A 23,978-nucleotide genomic window follows, 5' to 3' on the forward strand; every position below is an offset into this window, starting at 1 on the left:
GGCTGCGAAATAATTGGGTAACTGAACAAATTAAGAGGATCCCATTGTGAGAAATGGGTTTGGGACAGTCACTGAGGGAGGTATTCAGAACCCTTTGCATTGTGGTTATTCAGGCTTTGAGCATTAATTGATGGTCCAAGCTAACCAAGCCTTAGAGTGCAGGTGAGGATAATACGTGCACCTGATCTGAGAGCACAAGATGCATTCGAGTGGCTATAGCAGTCATCACTTGTTCATGTGGTGTGGCGTGGAGGTGGTGGGTTTTGTTCAGCTTTCGAGCAAAGTAATTGTCCGGGGTGGGTATTGTGGGGAGGAGGGGGTGATTATTGGGCGATACCCAGGCAGGTGGAAGGGGGGGGGGGGCGCGAATGGCCGGAGAGGCCAGCTGATTGGCGATTGGGGGAGGGGAATGATCACTGTGTTCTGTTGCACTGAAGAGATCTGTGCACGCGCCATAGCATCCTCTAGTGTGAGCAGCCAGCTTTCCAGCAAGAATGACTCTGTCCACTTCCTCTACTGGTGTGAATCATACTTTTCTTTTCTTTCTGCACTAAGTACCATAAGATTGTGTCTGAAAACTCAGTGAAATAATTGGTGCAATTCTCTCCCATTTTTATGCTCATTCAGCACCTTTTTTGGTAAGACCCACCCCTTCCCCATGAATCTTGATTGTTATTTGATACACACATCCAGTTTACCTAATTTTGTCATTTCCCCTTCCTCACAGCTGTATTTCCTCCTGGCACTGTTTCAGAGTTTCACTTGATAATTGTTATTAATTAACTGAATATGTTGCTCAAATCCAAAGATCTCTCAGCTTCTGAATCGCAATCTTAGTTTTTTTTGTGATTCTTTAAATCAGCCATTGCACAGATGTCCAGATTAACCCACCTCCTCAGGTTGGGGGATTTAATCTCTACCACTTCACAATATTTTATTTTCTCACCTCTTCAAATTTACTCTTGCTCTCTTTTCAGGCTTCCGATACCAACCTGCAATAAGCAACTACATCCAAGGGTTTCCCTTCCTCTTAATGAAACACTACCACCGTACAACCATAGAATTCCTACAGTGCAGTAAGAGGCCATCCAGCCCATCGAGTCGGCACCGACCGTCCAAAAGAACATTCCACCCAAGCCCTCCCCTCACCCTATTCTCATAACTGTGCACTTACATTGGCCAATCCACCTAACCTACATATCCTGGGATACCAAGGTACAATTTAGCCTAGCCAAGCCACCTAACCTGCAAATCTTTGGACTGTGGCAGAAAACTGGAGTATCTGGAAGAAACTCACGTAGACACAGGGAGAACGTGCAAACTTCACACACAAGGCTGGAATTGACCTTGGGTCCCTGGCATCGTGAGGTGGCAGTACTAACCACTGTGCCACCCTTGTACCTGACAACTGGGTAATTCAGAGGTGTGAGCCCACATCTTGTGTTACAGCTGTATGCAAAGAGAGATGTTTTGTTGGCAGTTCATTTTTCTAGCCAAGGAACCTGCGAGACAAAATATTAGATGTCTGCTTAAATTACACTCTATAGGTGTTAGTCCTTCCAAGTTTGATGCCATTCTTGAGGTGTTTCGTTCAGTAAGGTGGGTAAGATAGCCTCAGACTTAACAGCTGCTAGAGCGAAAAGACATTTCTGAAGTTGCCGTTGCTTAAATTGGCATGCAGTTTTTATCTGTCCAATCCAATGGACAAATATTGGCCTGAATTATATTACTACACTTTTTTCACCATTTCAGTTTAGAACTTATAAAGAGGATCCCTATAGTACAGGGAATGTCATATCCAATGTATGTATTGTCTGCAAATGGAAGCAGCCGCAATCTTAATTTAATATTGGTTAAACATTTAATAAAGACATAAACTGCTGGGTAAACTCAGCAGGTCTGGCAGTATCTGTGGAGAGAAACAGAGTTAACATTTTGGGTGTAAATTAATTTTGTGTGCTGATCTAATGACTATTAATTGAAACATCAAGCCACATGAACAAAACATGAGCAGGAAATGTCTTCATTGATCATTATATAAAACCAGTTAACAAACTCCAAAATTCCCAAATGTACTAAGATTTCCAAAACAATGTTAACAAACATGTCAGTCTCAAAAAAACTAGTTGACAAGTCAACAATTATGTGTAAATTAGACTTGAATTTTGTTTCTTTGCTGTCTTTGACAGAGCAATCAAGATGCTGTCAATTTGAACAAGCCTGTGTTGAAGTATCCATTCCATCTTCCAATACATTACCTGGAGAATGTAAGCAAAACTTAGCACAATAAAGATAAAAATGATTAAACAAATCGTAGACTGATCCTTCCCTTCAGTATATGCATATAGAGAATTTTCATATAATTTACTAAGAATACTTAATGCAGTTTGACTAAGAACCAAGATATCAATTACTCTGTTGAAACAGTTGTGCCCCAGGGAAAACATCATTTGATTGGCAGATCTTTCTCTCTGACCTACTCTGTCAATTATCCAATACTCACTTACACAAGATAAAAGAAATTTCAAATGTTTGCAGTTTATGCTATTGATACCTTAAACACTCTGGATGGTTGGTACTTATACAGGGCTGTCATAACATAAATTTTATGATTTTTTAAAGTGAATTTAGGCTTTTTTTTAATGCTTTTTCACATGGTATTGTTATTAATAAAGCATTCTGTACAAAGTGTATACTTGCTAAATGGGCATGAAAGTGCCATGGGTTGGCTTGGAAGGTAGAGGGGCCATGGTGGATGTGAGAGGTGAGCTTAGGTTAGCAGAGAGTATGAGAGGCCATGGGATGGGGAGGTGGTGGGGAAGAGTATGTGGAATCCATGAGGTGGCATGGGTTTACACGAATGGGCAGGGAGAATGTGTGAAGTGAGGGCTAGAGGGCTTTTAAAAATAGTTTTATTGATTTTCTTGTAACTGGGTGATGTGCTGGAGCATCAAAACAGACCCATTAATCAGCCTGTATAAGCCTCTGTGGCTGCCACCAAACTCTTTCCAATGATGGCATACCAGACTCCAGTTACCACCCGGTCCCCTGGAAAGACAGCACAGGCTCTGCAGTCACTTTGGGAATGTTGAACTGGGAAACTTCCCTCTACCAGTCTCAAAGATGAAAATCCTGCCCTACATTTCACTCTTGAACACCAACCTCCCAAAGGAGGTGGCACATTCCTGGGCACCCATTAACCTCTGTTTAACTTATTGACAAGTATAATAAAACGTAACAACAACAACAACAAAAGAGTTGCTTACTTGTTAGTACAGCAACTAAATGTACCGGCTTAACAGTTGATTTTGAGCTTCCAGTCAGGAGGGTCACTAAGTAGTAGATCCCGTGGTAAGAAGCGTTGAAGACCACAGGAGGAGGCAGTGTATTGTTGAAGTCTTTGAACTGGAGTTTATAATTGGTCAGGTTTACCGACTGTGTTATTTTCACATAGTACAGGGAGGATCCATTGGTGACATCAGATGGTTGGAGCGACACTATGATCTTGTTGTCATCACTAACAGTGGCAGAGATTGCAGCAGCAGTCTGGGGGGAGAGTAATCAGTAAGAATAAAACCCTTAAAATGGCTCTGGTCACACAAGCAAACAGTTGGGTTGAACTAAATGATTAAAGGAATAGTGCCCAGCCCGTAGAAATAATTAGGACCCGGAAAAAGAAAATATTTAGTCAGCTGTAATCACATTTAACACGCGTGCAAGGAGAGGAGAAAAAGATCAGAACAGTATTCGCTTGGCAATGCCCAGTTATATACATGTCAGATGGAATCAAAGAACTGGAAAATTTAGGTCAAGGACAATGGACAGATTCTTGTGCGCTGGAACAGATTATCGCAATGGAATTATGTTGCAATGGGGGTTTCTTCCCGAAATTTAAACCATTTGCTTCCATTTCAACAGCAACTATCTTTTTCTCATTCAAAAATATTAAGACAAACATAAAAGTAGCTGCCATTTAGATTCTTAAAAGCATTTACGCAGAGGACATTTTTTTTTTACAGATGGAATATTGAAGGTTTGGAGGGAATCCGGCATTTCTCTCCTATTTCTCTTGAAGCAGATAGAGCCAGCGGTGGGGAAAATCTTGAAAGCTGAACAGGCTGGCTTTCAGCCCGGGCAAAGCACGTGACCAGGTCCTTTCCCTAATCACCTGCTTTCAAACTGGGTTTGAGAATTGTCTCAAAACAGGTGCTGTCTTTCTCAAATCTCACTGCAGCGTACAACATGGTCTGACACATTGGTCTCCTTGTCCAAATCTCAAGAGCTCTTTGATTTGATTCATTATTGTCACATGTATTTGCACACAGTGAAAAATATTGTTTCTTGCGCACCATACAAACAAAGCATACCGTTCATAGAGAAGGAAAGGAGAGAGCGTAGAATGTAGTGTTACAGTCATAGCTAGAGTGCAGAGAAAGATCAATTTAAGGTAAGGTAGGTCTGTTCAAAAGACCGTTGCTTACTCTGAGACAGGATGTACATGAGTGAGGAGACAAACACGTGGAGGAAACAGCCCAACACGCTCTTATCTTGTGCAGCTTCCCCAGGGATCTGTTCTAGCCCCAACCTCTTTCAATCCCTATATCAATGAGCTGCTTTCAACCCTGTCTTGAGAGCTTATCTGTGCTGATGGTATCTGCTGTGCTTCTCAGACTCAGAGTTAGCCAACGACATGCAGCCCGGAGACACAATGGCTAGCACTGCTGCCTCACAGCGCCAAGGACCTCGTTTGATTCCAGTCTTGGATCAGCACGTTCTCCCCGTGTCTGTGTGGGTTTCCCCTCCCCGGTGCTCCAGTTCCCAAACCCCAAAGATATGTAGGGAGGTGGGATTGGCCATGCTAAATTGCCCTTTAGTGTACCGGGATGTATAGGTTAGGAGGATAAGTTGGGTAAATGTACGAGTTACAAGGATCGAGCAGGGGCCAGGTTGGGTGAGATGCTCTCAGAGTCAGTGCAGACTTGATGGGCCGAATGGCCTCCTTCTGCACTGTAGGGATTCTGTGAGTCTATACTGTAAGACATGGTGCCTTCAACCTGGCAGCAACAAACAGTCTCAAATATATTCCCCCCACAATGCCAACACCAAGAAGGAACTCAACTTCTCCTTTAATGGCAAGAGACTGAATCGTAAACAACATCCTGTTTATCTTGGTGGTATCCTTCACCGAACGTTGATATACAAAAAAAACTGAGCAAAGACCAAAATGCCAAATAACCTCAACAAAATCTTTGTGGGCTGCAGATGCTCAAATTTAAGAACATCAGCTCTTGCTACTGCCTGCTAGACTGCAGAGTACTGTCCACCAGTGTGATACAACTCATCCCATACCAATCTTGTAGATACCCAGCAAAAATAAAACACAACAATGTGCATCATCTTGGATACCGTCCGATCAGCTCAACTCCCCAGGCTCCCAGTCCCTCACGTAAGGAGGGAGATTGCAACAAGAAAGTTCCCGAGAAGGTCTACCTCAATCTATGCCTTCTGCTACACAAGGATCTTACCAATTCACCCGTTGGTTGCCTTGGGTCATAGCAACCTATTTGGCTAAGACCACCATGCCCAGGAATAACTGCAAGGGCTCTAACGGCAGCAGGAATGGAAACAGTATGCCACCATTAAAGACCTCTTCGTCATCACTGACTCCATCCAGCTTCAATCTGCCACGGCAACATTGGGCGCTCCTCAACTGTGGCCGCATTGACCAAGGCATTTGTGCAGCAAATCAACATAAGTGGGGCCTCACAGGGAACCCATACTGCAGCTGCTGTACATCCCAATCCACACCTCACATCATTGAAGACTGATCTCAGACACAATTTAGCAGAGGGCTCAGACAGCTCCATTTAGCTACTGCAGAAGCTATCACCAGGCTTGGGGATTACTGCACACACTTAAAAAATGGTACTTGAAGTGATATCAGGTCAGACTTTAATACTAAGCAGGTGGATGGGTTCTGAGTGAGTTCAAGTCTTGGTCATTGCATTTGGAAATTTAGCCAATGAGGACTACTGGAGATAAACACAAGCGGCACAGTGGTTACTGCTGCTGCCTCACAGAGCCAGAGACCAGAGTTCAATTCCAGCCTCACGTTACTGCCTGTGTGGAGTTTGTACATTCTCCCTGTGTCTGCATGGGTTTCTCTGGGGATTCTGCTTTCCTCCCACACTCCAAAGATGGGTGGGTTAAGTAGATTGGTCATGCTAAATTGCTGCTTCGTGTCCCAAGATGTGTAGGTTAGGAGAATTAGGGTAAATACTTGGGGTTACGGGGATAGGGGATGGGGTGGAATTGTTGTTGGTGCAGAATCAATGGGCCGAATGGCCTCCTTCTATATTGTAGGGATGCTATGAATAGACATTTCCAGCGTTGGTATCTTCAAATGCACATTATTCAGAGGCACAGAAATGTATAATTATGCGGCTGCAATAAATGGGATAAAGCAGAATTGTTACTGAGACTATGTGGCCCATTGTTTCTGCACCAGCTCTCCAAAGGAGTAATGACCCTCACCCCTTTCTTCTGCCTCATCCCTGCATATTCTTCCTTTTCAGATAACAGTCTTAATTCCCCTTTTGAATGCTTCAGTTAAAATTGCCTCCACCACACTCTCTGGCAGTACACTTCAAACCCTAATCAGTCACTCCGTAAAAAGATTTCTCCTCATATCGCTTTTGCTTCTTTTGCTAATTGATTTAAATCTGTGCTCTCTTATTCTCGATCCTCTCACGAGTGGGAAGTTTCTTCTTATCTACTCTGTCCTTGGCAAAGATCTGAATAGTCAAAGATATTGATATGACTGTGAAGTAATGATATCAGTTGGTGCCTTCATGCCTATAGGGTCAAGTAAAAAAATACATTTAAAAAATATACATTAAAGTACCCTTTACGAGGTGACACTTAGCATGGCCAATTAGAAGAGTGGTACAGTGGTTAACACTGCTGCCTCACAGTGCCAGGGACCGGGGTTCAATTCCCAGCTTGGTTCACTGTGCGGAGTCTGCATGTTCTCCTCGTGTCTGCGTGGGTTTCCTCTGGGTGCTCTGGTTTCCTCTCAGAATCCAAAAAGGCATGCTGCTTAGGTACATTGGCCATGCTAAATTGTCCCTTGGTGTACTCAAACAGGTGCTGGAGTGTGGCAACTAGGGGATTGTCACAGTGACTTCATTGCGGTGCTAATGTAAGCCTAAGTGTGATACTAATAAATAAAATAAACTTGAATTTTCCCTGTTGGTTAAATACTTTTTGAAAACTATTGGAAAATATAAACTGCTTAAAGGGACAACGTGGTTATGCTAATGCTTCTAATGCTTTTGATATTTTGATGAGTCTAGCAACACCACAAACAGATGTTTACTTAAGGCAAGCTGGTAACAAGGGTAGGCATAGCACACAAAAGGTTTGAATAAGGGGTTAAAGGTTCAATGGATGAGACAAGGTGTGAACTTTGCATTTACACTCGAAAAGTTAAGATTTGTGAAATGAAGGCAATTAAGTTTGAAGAAGTTTGTTCAAAGAAGGGACGATCAAAAAGGGAAGAACTATATATCAAGAGATGATTAAACCTCTGCCTGGGTTTCTGCTTCTGACTTCAGCCTCAGTAGGAATACTTGTTAACTCTCAGAAAGCCTACCTTGAGAAACCAGTTGTTTGTTTTACCTGAGAAGCACACCCCAAAGAGATATAACTGCCTGGAGTGGTAACTCTTACTGGATTTTTGTTTCAGTAAAATCTATAAGGTAAAAAACTCAGGGACAATTAGTGAAATAAAGATGTTTGCAACAGTGTAAAGATAAAGACGTTGTGTATAGCTATTGTCTTAGTTGAGGGTACTGCTATCTTATTTTACCGTTGTTTATTTCATTACATAATAAACTCTTATTTTAATTAAAATCATCACGAAATGTTTGGGACTTCATTCTCTGAATTTCAAACCTTTCCTCACATTCAGAATAACCCAATGTTTCCTATTAGCCATGCCCTTATCAATTCTGATAATACAGCTATAGAAATATATACCAAAGCCACAATCTGTCACAATCCTCACTTCTTGGGTACACTGCCCCCTACCCAAGCCCTTCAGGATGAAGAAGCAAGCGTTTTTGTTCAGGGAGGAGAGTTATAAGGGTCAAAAATTGAAGGTACAGCAAAATTAATGGTATATACTGTGTTAATCAACCATTCTATGATGTACATATCATATCTATTCGTCCATAAACATTGTGTAGTGGTACATGCAAAGGAATTAACATTATGCACTCATTATGCAATATTTTCTTTTTCAGAGGTACCAAAAAAACTGAACTTCAGAGTACTGATTCATGGACAAGGCCTTGCTACCCAGGACAGCAATGGAGTGATGGAAGAATATTTTTGATGTAGAAAAATAGTCCTGCTGAACTGGCATAAAGTACGACAATGGCAGGATTTATTGCACAACCCATCATGGCTGGAGCGGCCACCATTGATCAATGATAGGTCGCTCTGGTCCCGTCCTTGTCAACGGGATTTCCTATTGAATGCACCCCTTGCTGACGGGAAACCAGCGGAGGGGTATGCTGTCAGCGGGACCAGAAGATCCCCCCTCATGAATGGCTGGAATGTTCTAGCCAATATGGGTGGCCATTTTCTACACCTGAAGACCCAGGGTAAATGTGAAACAAAGCAAGAAACAGAGAGGTATGTCATAAATATTACCTGAAATAAGAGCACCAGCCACACATGGATATAAATGGAAGTTGCAAATGTCTTTGAGAACGTTTTTGCTTATGTTATTGAATTGGTAATCTAGAGGCCTAGACTGATGATATAGAAATAGGAGCTAAAATCCCACCACAGCAACTGAGACATTTACATTCAACTAATTAAATAAAACAGGAATAAGAAGCAAGTGGTATCAAAACTTGTCGCCATGAAACTACTAGATTGTCATAAAATCCTATCTGGTTCATGACTATCCTGTAGAAAAGGAAATCAGCCAAGTTTACCTGGTCTGGCATACACGCAACTCCAGATCATCTGCAATGTGATTGGCTCTTAACTATGCTTTAGAATGGCCTAGCAAGCCACATGGTTGTACTAAATCACTATGAACATGTCTAATCACTATTGGTGGACACATGACCCGAGTAGATGATTTCTCACCAATTTCTCATGGACATCTGGGGCGTCGGCAACAAAAGCTGACCTTTCCAGGTTTGTCCACATTCAGTGAATGAATCAAAAAAGAATATAGTCAAGAAATGTAGACAAATCTTAGCAAGAATGTAGCAAGTAGGTTGTGAGAAGAATAAACAGGTAAGTATGCCAATTACGTTAGAGAATCCGTCACGGGGATAGTAAATGTTGTCTTGGAATTAAATGATGTCTCAATCCCTTTTTACTTGCATGTTTCAAGCACAGTGGAGCAGCTGTGAAGATTCTGCAAAACCATGGAACACGTCCAACACACGTGTGGAACGGTCCCAAAAGCCGAGGCAGAAACGGGAAGTCGTTCCAGACACACACAGATAACAAAAGACATTTTAAATGAATCTATAAAGATCCTTGTTAAAGTCAGGTGGCATTAATAATGCATCGACCAAGTGAATCCCCGTCAGATGAATTATATCATAACGCTAAATTCTATTAGTTCATATATCTCTCACCGAGCTTCAGCTGACTGCTACAAGTCTGGTGAGGAATTACAAATTCATCGTTCAGGTTGCTGGACTGGCTTCCTTAGCAACTAAAATCCAAGATTAGGACTCTTGTCGTACTGTTTTTAAGCCTCTTGGCATATTGATTTATTGCCCAGTCAAGAGAAAATGCGGTACTAAAAAAAGAAATCAGAGCGAGAATAAATTACTAAAAACATACTGGGCAAGAAACTGGGATCATTTGTACATTTTTGGGGGCATCATGTGTGATCTTCCAAGCTGCAAAATGGGTGTTTGTGGCACTGCGCTACTTTTGGGATGAATCATGCCTGATATTGGTGAGGGTGCCAAGTACATGCGGTAAATGTCCGCTTGAATTTGCAGAGCTGATAGATCATAACACAAGGCGATTCCAACATAATTGCTGCCATAAGGCACCAACTCCCCAGTCACGGGTCCTCATAACCTTGCACAGAAGCATATTAATTCAGCAACGGGGGGGGATTTGAACCCCAAAAGAAGACAGGGAATCTTATCGAGGCATATAACATTTTTTAAAGGGTTTGATAAAGTCAATGTAGACCAAATGTTTTCTCTTATGGGGCAATCTAGAACAAGAGGTCACAGGTATAGGCTGAAAGCTGGTAGACTTAAAACTGATTTGAGGAGGAACTACTTCTGGCAGAGGGTGGTGAATTTGTGGAACTCACTGACCCATAGTGCGGTGGAGTCTGAATCGTTGAATGGTTTCAAGGAGAAGATGGATATATTTCTATTAAAAAAAAAGGATTAGGGGATATGAGGAACAGGTGGGGAGGTGGATTTGTGACCAGGGAGGGATCAGCCATGATCTGATTGAATGGTGGAGCAGACTCAAAGGGGTGAATTTGTCTACTTCTGCTCCTAATTCCTATATTCCTTCAAGAGGAAATTTATGAGGTGTCTCACGAGTGTGTCTTGTGCTCGGTTGATCTGACACAACCAATACATGGACTATGAAAGACAGCACATAGTCAAATAATGAAAAGGAGTTTTATTTGCTAACTCATGCATCGGGAGAGAGAAACAGTCAATGATGGTTGACTATCCTCTTTGCCTTAACACTGCAGATGTAGAATTTGTCCTGAACACTTCAATCTCCCGCCCAACCTGTCATCCAGACTGGGGGGTCAATTACAGTATTACCTTAGCCAATATCTTACCTCAGTTCCACCTGTCAACAGGATTAGGAGGAGATCGTTAGCTCATTGCACCTAAGATTCCTACTGTGTTTCATAGGAAACCTATCCCACACACATCCGGTATATCCAAGGCCACACAGCTAACATCTGTGAATATTAATTGGTAAAAGGAGTCTTTATTTTGCTTGAATGGCTTCTTTTATCAGCTTGAGAGAATTCACCAACCTCACTACCCAGGAGCAAACTCACTCCCATACATTCCAGGCCTCTGATTAAACTTATATTGCATACCTTAAGCTGGTAAGAGAAACTGCCTTTTTACAGTCCATTGTATTAAAAGAATTTGTTCTGTCCACTGTCTCTCCCATCATGCTGAGCAGCTAGATCGTTGTTTGGCCAAGTTTCAGGAACACATTAAGGAGACAGTATAATTTCATAATACTTGGTTAAATTATGATTATACAATCTATAATACATTTGCACATATTGTTCCAGGCACATTGTGACTTCTCACTATATACATAGAACATTATAATTACCTTAACCTAGTCTACTTATTACAGTAAAACTGAAATGAAGGGCTTCTATAATCTGATTTCAATTTACCCCCTTCATCACCAGTGCTACTTAGAGGAATCATCAACTTGCCACGAGTTGATTTTTCTCCCGCGTTTGTTTCAAAGTATTTAAGGGTTTTTCAAGTTGCAAAAATCCCCAGTGAATGAACTGGCAGCTTTTCAAGAACGTTGCGCTGACTTCAAGGGTGAGATTTAGCAGGTCCATTCACCAAGCGCGCAAATCCCATTATAGCCTTAAAGTCTCGCAAAGTTCCAGAAAGGGCATGAACCTGATTTGCATGAATTTAAATTGGTTTAAATGTCATTATAAGACTTTACACCTTAATGTTTGACCCCCAGGAATGCTCCCCCGAGCGGCTTGACGTCACGCCAGAGCGACTCACTACTGGTTTTTGGAGGTTTCGAGGTGACCATGTTAGGGGTCTAGAGGTACCTGGAGGTCCCTGGGGTTGAGGGCTAAGATGTGGATGTGCCGGCGTTGGACTGGGGTAAACACAGTAAAAAGTCTGACAACACCAGGTTTTAGTCCAACCGATTTATTTGATAGTAAACGCACAAGCTTTCGGGTTTCACCTGACGAAGGGACTAACCCGAAAGCTTGTGCGTTTACTATCAAATAAATCGGTTGGACTAAAACCTGGTGTTGTCAGACTTTTTACTGTGTTGAGGGCTAAGACAGGGCATTGCTGCCTGGAAGTGCCAGGGGGCAGTGCCGGGGTACTGAACGGGGCAAGGGCAGGGAAGACTGGTGTGGGCACAGTTGGGGGGCATTACCTTCTTCCATTGATGGCAGGATTTCCATTATGTTTTGGGGGGGCAGAGGGGAGCACTCCAATGTCAGTGTGGGGAGGGGGCAGGGGGGAAAGAGTGCCTGCCAATACTTCCACGGAGGACATCCCTCCTCTTTTCCACCTCCTCCTGTGCGGTTTCTAAAGCTCCCGGAGCAGGCTCTCTGCGATGTGGGTGCTACTTTTCAACGATCCCCAGGATTCGATCACTTCCTGCATGACTGCCATCACTTGATTCAGCCATGATGCACCTCCCCTTTAAAAGGAGCGGCCCAGCTTTAAGTGTCACTAGCCACTCGCAATAGTGGTTTGCCCACTGGGGTGCCAGCCCATCACCTATGTGGTTAGCCTCAGCAATGTGCTGAAATTCCTGAAATAAGCTGGCAGCAGTAAGTTGGCATGCTGCTCCATCATAATGCTTTTAACCACACATCACGTTGCCCTTACCCATTTCTGGACACATCACACTCAGAATCCCTACATTACTAAAGGAGGACATTCAGCCCATCGAGTCTGCACCGGCCACAATCCCATTCAGACCCTATCCCTATAACCCCAGGCACTTACCCTATCTTGACCCCCTAACATTAAGGGGCAATTTAGCATGGCCAAACCACCTAACCCGCACATCTTTGGTCTGTGGGAGGAAACCCATGCAGATACGGGGAGAATGTGCAAGCTCTGCACAGACAGTGACCTAAGCCAGGAATCCAGCCCGGGTCCCTGGTGCTGTGAGGTAACAGTGCTAAAAATTGCACCACTGTGCCGCCAGTCTCCAATTCTTTCCAATCTTAGATGTTGAGTAACAAGGATGGGTTGTCAATTTGAAGAAATTGGTGCTATCAAGATTAATCCCAGATGCACCCATTTCACATTTTGTTCATTCAAATTCCCTTCTGCACTGTAGTCATTAATGCCTTGGGGGTGGGGGGTGTTGGTGGGTGGGTCAGGGACGATCGAGGAAAAGCAGTAATTCCTGGTGACTGTATAATGAGGCAACGGAGCTGTCGACAGAGATTTACAGCAGCCGGTATAATGAGGCAAAAACAAGCATAATCCACTTCAATGGCAGGAAAATTGCTTTGCAATTTAGTGCCTCTTAATGGATGACGTGCTGTTTTGTTCTCTCTTTTCTCTTTGTACGTTTGAAAGAGAATAAATCAAAGAAGGTTCCGCTTCCTTAATCATTTGCAAGGGCAGAGAGCGTGAAGTGTTGCTCGGCAGTAAATCACAAATACATTCCTTCCTACGTATGACAGCCATCATCAAATGCAAACACGCGCCCGTGTTTACGAAGGACGCAGCTTAAAAATGCAGCACGGAAACTAATTACAATGAAAGTATATGAACGTGCTCATTAATATAAAGTAAAATGCATCAACAGTGCGTGTAGTAATAGTTCATCAAGCCGCCAGGCTTTAATTTTGAAATGATCAAAGGCTTATGTGTATGATTAATTTGATAGGCTAACCCTGCATTATGGTAAATATAAGTTAAAAGAAAGATGTGATGTGGAGATGCCGGCGTTGGACTGGGGTGGGCACAGTAAGAAGTCTCATCACACCAGGTTAAAGATGAGCTTTCAGAGCACCGCTCCTTCATTTAAGTCCTTTGTTTAAGTCACGGGTAGATAGATTTCTGATCGATAAGGAAATTAAGGGTTATGGGGAGCAGGCGGGTAAGTGGGACTGATCCACTTCAGATCAGCCATGATCTTACTGAATGGCGGGGCAGGCTCGAGGGGCTAGATGGCCTACTCCTGCTCCTATTTCTTATATTCTTATGCTCATCAGGTGAGTGCCTCAGGGGGTGAAGCACTCACCCGATGAAGGAGCAGAGCTCCAAAACATCACGATTCCAAATAAACCTGCGGGACTTTAACCTAGTGTTGTCAGACTTTTCACTGTGCCTAAAAGAAAGACAGCAGGGGGTGTGGAATTCTCCTGTCCCACCCACTTGAATCGTGGTGGGCGGGAGACCAGCCAGGCATAGGTCTGTTGACCTCGGGCAAGCACGGCTGGCAAATCCCACCCAGCATTTTCCATCAGAATTCATTGCATTTACTCATCTCAGCAAGAGTGCCAATGTAGCAGACTACCATCTTAGAAAAGCTTGCTTCTATAACATCTTTTTATCTTTTCCTGATGTCCAACTGTTTTGGATAAAACAATCAAATATAAAAAAAAATTGGATTAAAAAAATAACTGATTGACAAAGTAAAAGGGGAAGCCACCATAAAGGGGTACTGACTTGACTTAAATATGATTAAAGGGATTTGATAAGGCACCCCTGGCCGAGTGGTACCTAATGGACACAGAAGGCCTTGATGCTGTCCATGGACACCACATGCTCCCTCTCTAGGAACACCTGGCTGTGAACATAGCAGCGGTAGACACAGTCAGACCAGCCAACTCCTTGGTTGCCCACTGCCTGATCTGTTAATTCATAGAATCAAAGAATCTCTACAATGCAGAAAGAAGCCATTTGACCCATTGAGTCTGCACCAACAAAAATCCCACCCAGGCCCTACCCCCGAACTCCAAGTACCTATCCTCCTAATCCCCCTGACACTAAGGGTTATGCAGCATGGCCAAAGCACCTAATCTACACATCCTTGCACACTAAGGGTCAATTTAGCATGGCCAATGCACCTAACTTGCACATCTTTGGATTCTTGATGTCCCCAAGTAGTTTCACAACCAAGGAATTAATTTTCAAAATGTATTAACCTTTGACGTTGCAATCTTATCACAATGAAGCTTGTGTGAGAGCAGCGGTTACCAATTGGGGAACGGTTAGGGCATTATTCTGAAGTACATGCTTCCAATTGCATGAGGAGAGGAGAAGGAGGGAGCCTCTGAAAATGTGAATAGATCTATGGTAAGTAAAGACTGCCTCTGTTCCATGGTTAAAGATTCCTTCTTTACATGGTTAACGAGAACTGAATTATAACATTAACTGTTACAAAGGCAAAGTTTGGCACATAGCAAGGTTTCATAAAGAGCAAATCAGGTAAATGACCACTTACTCTGTTTAACTGATGTTGGTTGAGGGCTGAATGTTGGCCAGGTTACTTTACGAATTCCCTGTTCCCTTTGCAAATAATGCCATATCAGCTCCTATATCTATATAAACAGTTGACTTAATGCCATCTCTGAAAGCTACCAGCATTGACTCAAAACATCCCCAGTTTGTTGTAGGAACCAAAGTTCTGACCTTGATCAGATTCTCACGTCCTTGGATGGGACTTGAATTCACAGCCTTTCAGAGGTAAGATTGACAACTCTTGGCTTATTTTTGGGGATTCAATCATAGGGTACTTCATTTCATGACCTTAGCTTGGAGTTATGACTGCCTATAGCTTACAGAGGTTGAATCTCCAAGTGTTGGTGAGATAGAGGGGACAAAGGGAGCTCAGAGTACAAACACATCCATCACTAAGAGTTAAGGCATGGATTAGTAAGACCATAAAAACAAAGCAACCAAGTACTTGGCTTTATTCCTAGAGGGATGGAATTGAAAAGAGAAGTTATGCTAAACTTGTGTCAAAGTGTGGATTAGACTACAATTCGGGAGTACTGCGTGCAGTTCTGGTCACATGAAATGGATATAGAGGCAGCGGACAGAGGCAGAGAGGATTAACAAGACTAATACCAGGAAAGGATTGGCAGACTGGTTCCCATTTCTCTTGGAAAAGGATTGAGGATGACCTGCCCTTAAAATAACGGAGGTTTTTGACAGAGTGGATGCAGAGAGTATGCGCCCTCTTGTGGGGAAGAGCACAAGCAGAGGACTCAATATATAATGGTCACCAAGAAATCCAATAAGAAATGGAGAAGAGACTCTTTCCTATCAAGAGAATGCTGAACTTGCTAAAACTGGGAGTGTTTGAATTAGTAGAGAAGATTTGAGGAAATTGAAAGTGGATAAATCTCCAGGGCCTGATAATCTCCATCCCAGAATACTTAAGGAATTAGCCCCGGAAATAGTAGTTTCACTGGTGGCCATTTTCCAAAATTCTTTGGACTGGTTCCTACAGATTCGTGGGTAGCTAATGTAAGCCCACTGTTCAAAAAAGGAGATAGAGAGAAAACAGGGAACTATAGACCAGTGAGCCTAATGTTGGTGCTGAGGAAATTGCTAGAGTCCATTATCAAGGATGTCATAACTCAGCACTTGGAAGACGGTGGTATAATCAGATAAAGTTAGCACAGATTTACAGCAGGGAAATCATGCTTGACGAATCTATTGGAATTCTTTGAGGATGAAACTCGTACAGTCAACCAAGGAGAACCAGTGGATGTGATTTAATTAGACTTTCAAAAGACTTTTGACAAGATCTCACATAGTTGACTACTAGGTAAAGATAAAGCACATGGGAATGACTTGAGATGAACGAAAACTGGTTAGCAGATAGGAACCAAAGCGTTGGCATAAATGGGTCTTTTTCTGATTGTAAGAAATCTCACAACACCAGGTTAAAGTCCAATAGGTTTATTTGGTAGCAAAAGCCACTAGTTTTCAGAGCACTGGCCCTTCGTCAGGTGACTGGGAGTTCTAATCACAAACAGGGCAGGTAAAGACATAAACTCAATTTACAGAATAATGATTGAAATGCAAGTCTTTACAGCTAATGAGGTCTTAAAGGTAGAGACAATGCGAGTGGAGAGAGCATTAAGCACAGGTTAAAGAGATGTGTATTGTCTCCAGACAAGACAGTTAGTGAGATTTTGCAAGTCCAGGCAAGTCATGGGGGTCACAGATAGTGTGACATGAACCCAAGATCCTGGTTGAGGTCGTCCTCATGTGTCTGGGAACTTGGCTTTCAGTCTCTGCTTAGCCACTCTGCACTGTCATGTGTCATGAAGGTTGCCTTCTTTTTCACATCTTCCCCTATTTGAGAAAAGATCCAGTGCTGATTGAGAAAAGTAGGGACTAGGTATGGTCAAGAACAGACAGTGGCAATTTAAGCCAGCAATTAATGTCGTCCCAGTTTCTAACCACTCACTATATGAATATGTCTCCACCACACGCTCAGACAGTACATTCCAGATCCTAAGTTTTAAGTTTTTTTTTAGTATCACAAGTAGGTTTACATTAACACTGCATTGACATTACTGTGAAAACCCCCGAGTCAAAACTCTGGTGTGGCTGTACTTGGAGTATTGTGTACAGTTCTGGTCACTGCATTATTGGAAGGATGTGGAAGCATTGGAAAGGGTGTAGAGGAGATTTATCAGGATGTTGCCTGGTATAGTGGGAAGGTCTTATGAGGAAAGGCTGAAGGATTTGAGGCTGTTTTCATTAGAGAGAATGTTGAAAGGTGACTTAATAAAGGCATACAAGATATTCAGAGGATTAGATTGGACAGTGAGAGCCTTTTTCCTTGGATGGTGATAGCTAGCACAAGGGGACATAGCTTTAAATTGAGGGGTGATAGACAAAGGATAGATGTCAGAGGTAGGTTCTTTACTCAGAGTAGTAAGAGTGTGGAATGCCCTGCCTGCAACAGCAATGGACTCGCCAACATTAAGGGCATTTAAATGGTCATTGGATAAACATATGGATGATATTAGAATAGTGTAGATTAGATGGGCTTTAAATTGGTTTCACAGGTCAGCACAACATCGAGGGCTAAAGGGCCTGTACTGCGTTGTAATGTTCCATATCTTTTTCTGATTGGCAAGCAGTGACTAGTTGGGTACCGCAGGGATCCGTGTTAGGACTCCAAACTGTTCACATTATATATTAATGATTTGGAAGAAGGAACTAAAATGTATTATCTCCAAATTTGCAGATGATACAAAGTTGGGTCAGAGGGTGAGTTGTGAAGAGGATACAGACAGAGATGCTTCAACATGATTTGGACAGGCTGAGTGTCTGGGTATTTGCATGGCAGATACAGTACAATGCAGATAGATGTGAAGTTAGCCACTTTGGTAGCAATAATAGGACAGCAGACTATTATTTGAATGGATGCAAACTGAGATAGGTGGATACTTATCAAGACCTTCACGTCCTTGTGCATCGGTTGCTGAAAGTAAGCATGCAGGTACAATAGGCAGTAAAGAAGGCAAGTGGTATGTTGGCCTACATAGCAAGAAAATTTTAGTATAGCAATAGGGATGTTTCACTGCAATTATAAAGGGCGTGAGGCCACACCTGGAGTATTGTGTGCAGTTTTGGTGTCTTATCTGAGGAAGGATGTCTTTGCTGTAGAGGGAGTACAGCGAAGATTTAGCAGGCTGATTCCTGGGATGGCAGGTTCATCATATGAGGAGAGGCTAAGTCAGTTAGGATTATATACATTGGAGTTTAGAAGACTGAGGGGGGGGGGGATTCCATAGAAATATATAAAATTCTAACAAGATTAGGCAGGGAGATTCAGGAAGAATGTTCCTGATGGTGGGGGAGTCCAGAACTAGGAGTCATATTTTGAGGATAAGGGGAAAACCTTTTAGCACTGAGGAGGAATTTCTTCACCCAGAGGGTGGTGAATGTGTGGAATTCACTATCACAGAAATTAGTTGAGGAAATAGTTCTATGAGGATGTGTCTAGGGCGGTGGATAGAGGAGAGCCGGTGGATGTGGTCTTTCTAGATTTTCAGAAGGCGTTTGACAAAGTGCCTCACAAGAGGTTATTGCAGAAGGTCGAGGGACATGGAGTTGGGGGTAGGGTGTTAGCGTGGATAGAGGATTGGTTGTCAAATAGGAGGCAGAGAGTGGGGGTCAACGGGTGCTATTCGGATTGGCGGATGGTGACTAGTGGAGTGCCCCAGGGGTCGGTGCTGGGGCCTCAGCTTTTTACCACTTATATAGATGATCTGGAGGAGGGAACCGAGTGTAGGGTGTCGAAATTTGCTGATGACACCAAGATTGGGGGAACGGCAAATTGTGCGGAGGGTGTGGAGAGTCTACAGAAGGATCTAGATAGGCTGGGCGAATGGGCCAGGAAATGGCAAATGGAATTTAATGTTGGCAAGTGTGAGGTGGTCCACTTTGGTAGGAAGAATGGTAGGAAGGACTATTACTTACGGGGCGAAAAACTGCAGCAGGCGACGGTGCAGAGGGACCTCGGGGTCCTTGTGCATGAGTCGCAAAAACCCAACTTGCAGTGCAGCAGGTGGTCAGGAAGGCGAATGGGATGCTGGCCTTCATAGCGAGGGAGATTGAATATAAAAGTAGGGAGGTCTTGCTGCAGCTGTATAGGGCATTGGTGAGGCTGCAGCTGGAGTACTGTGTGCAGTTTTGGGCGCCGCACCTGCACAAAGATATTTTGGCCTTGGAGGGAGTGCAGAGGAGGTTTACTAGGCTGATACCGGAGTTGAGGGTGTTGAGCTATGAGGAGAGGCTGAATAAACTGGGCTTGTACTCGTTAGAGTTTAGAAGAATGAGGGGAGATCTCATTGAGACGTATAAGATGATGAATGGGATGGATAGGATAGAGGTGGAAAGACTCTTCCCGCTCAAAAAAGACAGTAGGACTCGGGGGCACAGCCTCAAGATAAAAGGGGGGCGGTTTAGAACGGAGTTGAGGAGGAACTTCTTCACTCAAAGGGTGGTGAATCTCTGGAATTCTCTGCCTGTTGAAGTGGTGGAGGCTGCCTCGCTAAATATTTTTAAGAAGCGGGTTGATGGGTTTTTGATAAGAGAGGGGATTAAGGGTTATGGGGAGAGGGCGGGAAAGTGGAACTGAGCAGCGACAGATCAGCCATGATCTTATTGAATGGTGGGGCAGGCTCGAAGGGCTAGATGGCCTAATCCTGCTCCTATTTCTTATGTTCTTATGTTGTCTGATTTCAAGAAGAAATTAGATATAGCTCTTGGGGCTAAAGGGATCAAGGGATATGAGGGGGGTAAAAGGAGATTGAATTTGATGATCAGCCATGATCATAATGAATGGCAGAGCAGGCTCGAAGGGCCAAAGGGTCTACCTCTGCTTCTAGTTTTTATTTTTCAATGCTGGTCTCAGCTCGCCAACCTGATATTAAAGTATAAACAGCAAATACTTGCAGATGTCTAGTGCAATCTCCCAACAAACCAGAGACTCGACTATAGTATAAACACAGGGGCATCAGGCCGATAGCCTAGCTTTCTACGATCAATTTCATACCATTTCTGGGATTCAGTGTGCAGGAGTTAGTTGAAAGGAATGTGCAGAAAACATGGGCTACAAACCAATGCTAAACAAATAATCAGATGGACAAAAATTGGCTGCGAATTCTATGATTTAACGGCTGGCAAAGTGGTGCTGCTGCTGAATAAATGTGGATACGCTTGCTGAGTTTGGCACTGCAGGATACCCCTCCTGGCTGAAAGCATTGCAACAGGTATTCCCGGAGTTGGGAGAGGCAATTTTAATCATTTATTTAATAGTCACAAGTAACGCTCGTGTTACCGTGAAAATCTCCCAGTCGTCACAGTCAGGCGCCTGTTTGGGTCATTGCACCTAACCAGCACGTGTTTCAGAATGTGGGAAGAAACTGGAGCACCCAGAGGAAACCCACACAGACACAGGGAGACTGTGCGAACTCCGCACAGACAGTGACACAAGCTGGGAATTGAACCTGGGTCCCTGATGCTGTGAGGCAGCAGTGCTGACCACTGTGTTGTGCACACAATGGACTTTGGAATGACTCTAAAATCTGACCTCTTTTCAAAAACAAAACATGACAGATGTGGCAGCAGCAGCTAGATCGTTCAAAGCAGTTATTGGAGAAATCAAAGTCAGTTTTCAATTGGTAGGCAACAGATGAACCGAAAACCTCCAATCTTATTCTTATCCGCAGCTGGGATTTTCCAGTCCCGCTGCAGTGAATGGAGCTTTGACTGAGTGTCAAATTCTCCGTTCATGCTGACGACGGGTACAGACGAGATCAGAGAAAAGCACCTCAAATTTCACGTCAAACTCCCATGGCAATTACACTTCCACATAAACCATATTTGTCCATTTTCTTGAAGCATTCTTAGTAGAACCACCAATTCATCCTCTTTTTGAGGAAGGCTAATTACAGCAACTATAAATTCACATGCAAAAATCCCCAAACCAAGGGCTGAGCCCGAGGCCAGAATTCGCTAACCTCGCTTGTGGCTAGGATTCTCCAGTCCCGCCGCAGTGAATGGAGATTGGTAGCGGTCGCAGGTCTTACAAGACTGGAAAATTCCAGCCACAGTGTCTGTGGACAGCTGCAGACATGAGTGTGTTTTCAGCTATTGATTTTGGCTTGTTCCTTTTATTCAGAGCTCAACTGGGGGAAGGGAAACAAATGAACCAAAAGGGAAAGAACTGGAATTCTTTTCCTCCCCCACCCACCCAATTCTTCAACGATCTATTCACAAAATCCCAATCTGAAAAATTCCCCTTTCCCAGTGCTGTTGTTACCTGTAGGCATGCAGTTCATTTGGGAGGGAAAGGTCGCAGCAGGGGCTTTACTCTGGGCCATCCTGGTGCTGACAATGGCTCTTTCAGTAAACGGATGATTCAGCCATTCAGGTTCAGGAGAGGAACTCGCAGCAAGGGCAGTCTGCAAATCGTTCTCTAAGTGGTGTTCCGATAGCTACTAGTGCAGCATACCTTCACCAGTCAGAACATTTATAATTCCAAAATGACCAGCGCAGCTATTTCATTAGGCAGCCAGAGACTCAGTTTGTAGACGGCTATTTTAATAGAGAATTGCTGAACTTAAACAGTCAAGATTTTGCTTTATTCATTGGTGGGACACGGGCATCGCTGGCTAATCCCCATCCCTAGCTGTCCTTGTAACTGAGTGGCCATTTCATAGGGCAATTTTACTGGCATTGCTAAATGGGTCAGAGGTGAGAATCTCCATTTGTGCGTGCACATCTCTAATGAAGTATTCTAGCCCGAGTCAGCAAAGAAAACAAAGTGTCAACAACTATTCCAGAATTCTTGGCACAGGAAACGGCAGATGCAGTAAATATTTAGTTTAATCCTTTCTGGGGTAGTCACTGGCAGCAGCCAGGAATACAGAACCCATCTGAGCTCCTCTCAACCTGCACATCTGTAAATGCAAAACTGGCTATGAACTTAAAGTCTGTCAGTGACAAAATGAGCAAAGCATGGAGCATTGCGGCAACTGCATTCATCACTTTATTGATTATGTGTAAATGATAATTACCGATAACAATATAGGTTGTAATGACTGATAGTAGCATTAGCAGATAGAGCTTCCAGAAGTCTTGTGGCACAACGGGTAGCATCGCCGCCTCTGAGCCAGAAACTCCGGGTGCGATTCCCACCCAAGGACTTAATGGCCGAGATAAGTGCATTCATAATGCGGCCAAGCAAGTTGAATATCAACCTGCAAAATCCTTCCAAATACATTAATGGCTGACGGGATGAGTGGGAACGATTCCTGGTCAGCCACACTTGATGTGGAGTGGCGTCCCTCAATCAATGTACGTGCAGTGACAATAGTCCAGCGACCTGTTCTGGGAATTACTAGCTATGGAAATGAGCATTGGTGTGCCACTAGGTACGGGAAGGAAAATTGGAACTGAAGATGAAGCTGATAGAATATTGAAGGCAGATCAGGTCCAATAGGGCCTTTCTTCACAGCACGCTCACTGACCTGGGAATGTTCCTGACTGATAGTTTACCAGTCAGGTTGGTAGGGAGCCCATTTGGAACCGATTAAACTGGATGCTTTTGCTACCATTCATTCCTGAGTCAACTCCATATTGGTCCACCAGTACCCACAAATGCACAGACCTCCCCCTCAGGCGAACAATAGGAGCTTCATGATACTGGGCATGGGTGCCCAGCACTAGAACGGGACTCAGTGCATCAAAATCCAAACAGTCTATACTGAAACAGACATCTTGCCATTCTAATTCTCTCTCACTGACACTCTGGCCAGAATTTTGAGCTTGCCAGCGGCTGGGATTCCCCAGTCCCACTGCTGTGAATGGGGATTTGACCGAGTGCGACATTGGAGAATTCGGTCTGTGTCTGTCTTCGGTCTCTTGCTCCCTCTTCCTCCCACTCAAAAAATAATTTTTGCAATAAATAGTTTCAAAATAGGATTCTGACTGGAGAAGGTGTCTAATCTCGGTTTCCTCCCACAGTCCAAAGATGTGTGGGTTAGGTGGATTGGCCATGCTAAATTACCCCTCAGTGCCAGGGGGACTAGCTAAGGTAAACGTACGGGGTTATGGGGATCGGGCCTGGGTGGGATTGTGGTCGGTACAAACCTGATGGCCTCCTTCTACACTGTATGATGTTATTCTATTCTATTTGGACAACAAACAATTCTAAAGAAAGAAACATGTTTATTGTCCTGAGAAAAATCAGACTGAACACACCGTGAGCTCCGAGTTTAGCATTTTGGTAACTATAGGGACCGATGTAGTTGGCATCTCTCCAGCTGATGTAGTGATTGAACTGGTAACAATACCAATTTTACTCAAGGAGCTGAGGCTTCTTTGTAAGAAAAAAAGTTATACAGATACTCAAAAACACTAGGGAATTTAATCTCACTTCCTTGGACAAGGTGATCTCTTATGCTATAAAATTCATGATCAACATTTTGTTTAACCTGAGTACATTACACTGGAAGAAGCAGAAGTATTATTAGCAGGCAGATTAGCCTATTACAGGGTCAGTTCAAAGCAACTTCACGTGGCCTGTCTACGGTTACAGCTGGTGGATGAGCCTGCGGGCCCATCAGCCTTTACATTTTCGCTGCAAACTCGATCTAGGTTAGGATGAAACTTCTGCGCTGAAATAGAAGTTTCAAAGTTGTCAGTGGA

General features: G+C 43.5%; 1 protein-coding gene across 2 annotated transcripts in view; it reads right to left on the minus strand.

Moving 5' to 3' along the window:
* ptpro (protein tyrosine phosphatase receptor type O) overlaps positions 1–23,978 on the minus strand; it is a 162,955-nt gene that overhangs the window by 93,728 nt on the left and 45,249 nt on the right. For both annotated transcript variants that reach the window (XM_080207253.1, XM_080207252.1), the window contains exon 2: positions 3,267–3,546. In XM_080207253.1, coding sequence (XP_080063379.1) covers positions 3,267–3,546 — 280 coding nt within the window. The remainder of the gene's footprint in view (positions 1–3,266; positions 3,547–23,978) is intronic.

Source organism: Carcharhinus amblyrhynchos, chromosome 19, assembly GCF_965287045.1.
Source record: "Carcharhinus amblyrhynchos chromosome 19, sCarAmb.v2.hapA, whole genome shotgun sequence".
Classification (NCBI taxonomy): domain Eukaryota; kingdom Metazoa; phylum Chordata; class Chondrichthyes; order Carcharhiniformes; family Carcharhinidae; genus Carcharhinus; species Carcharhinus amblyrhynchos.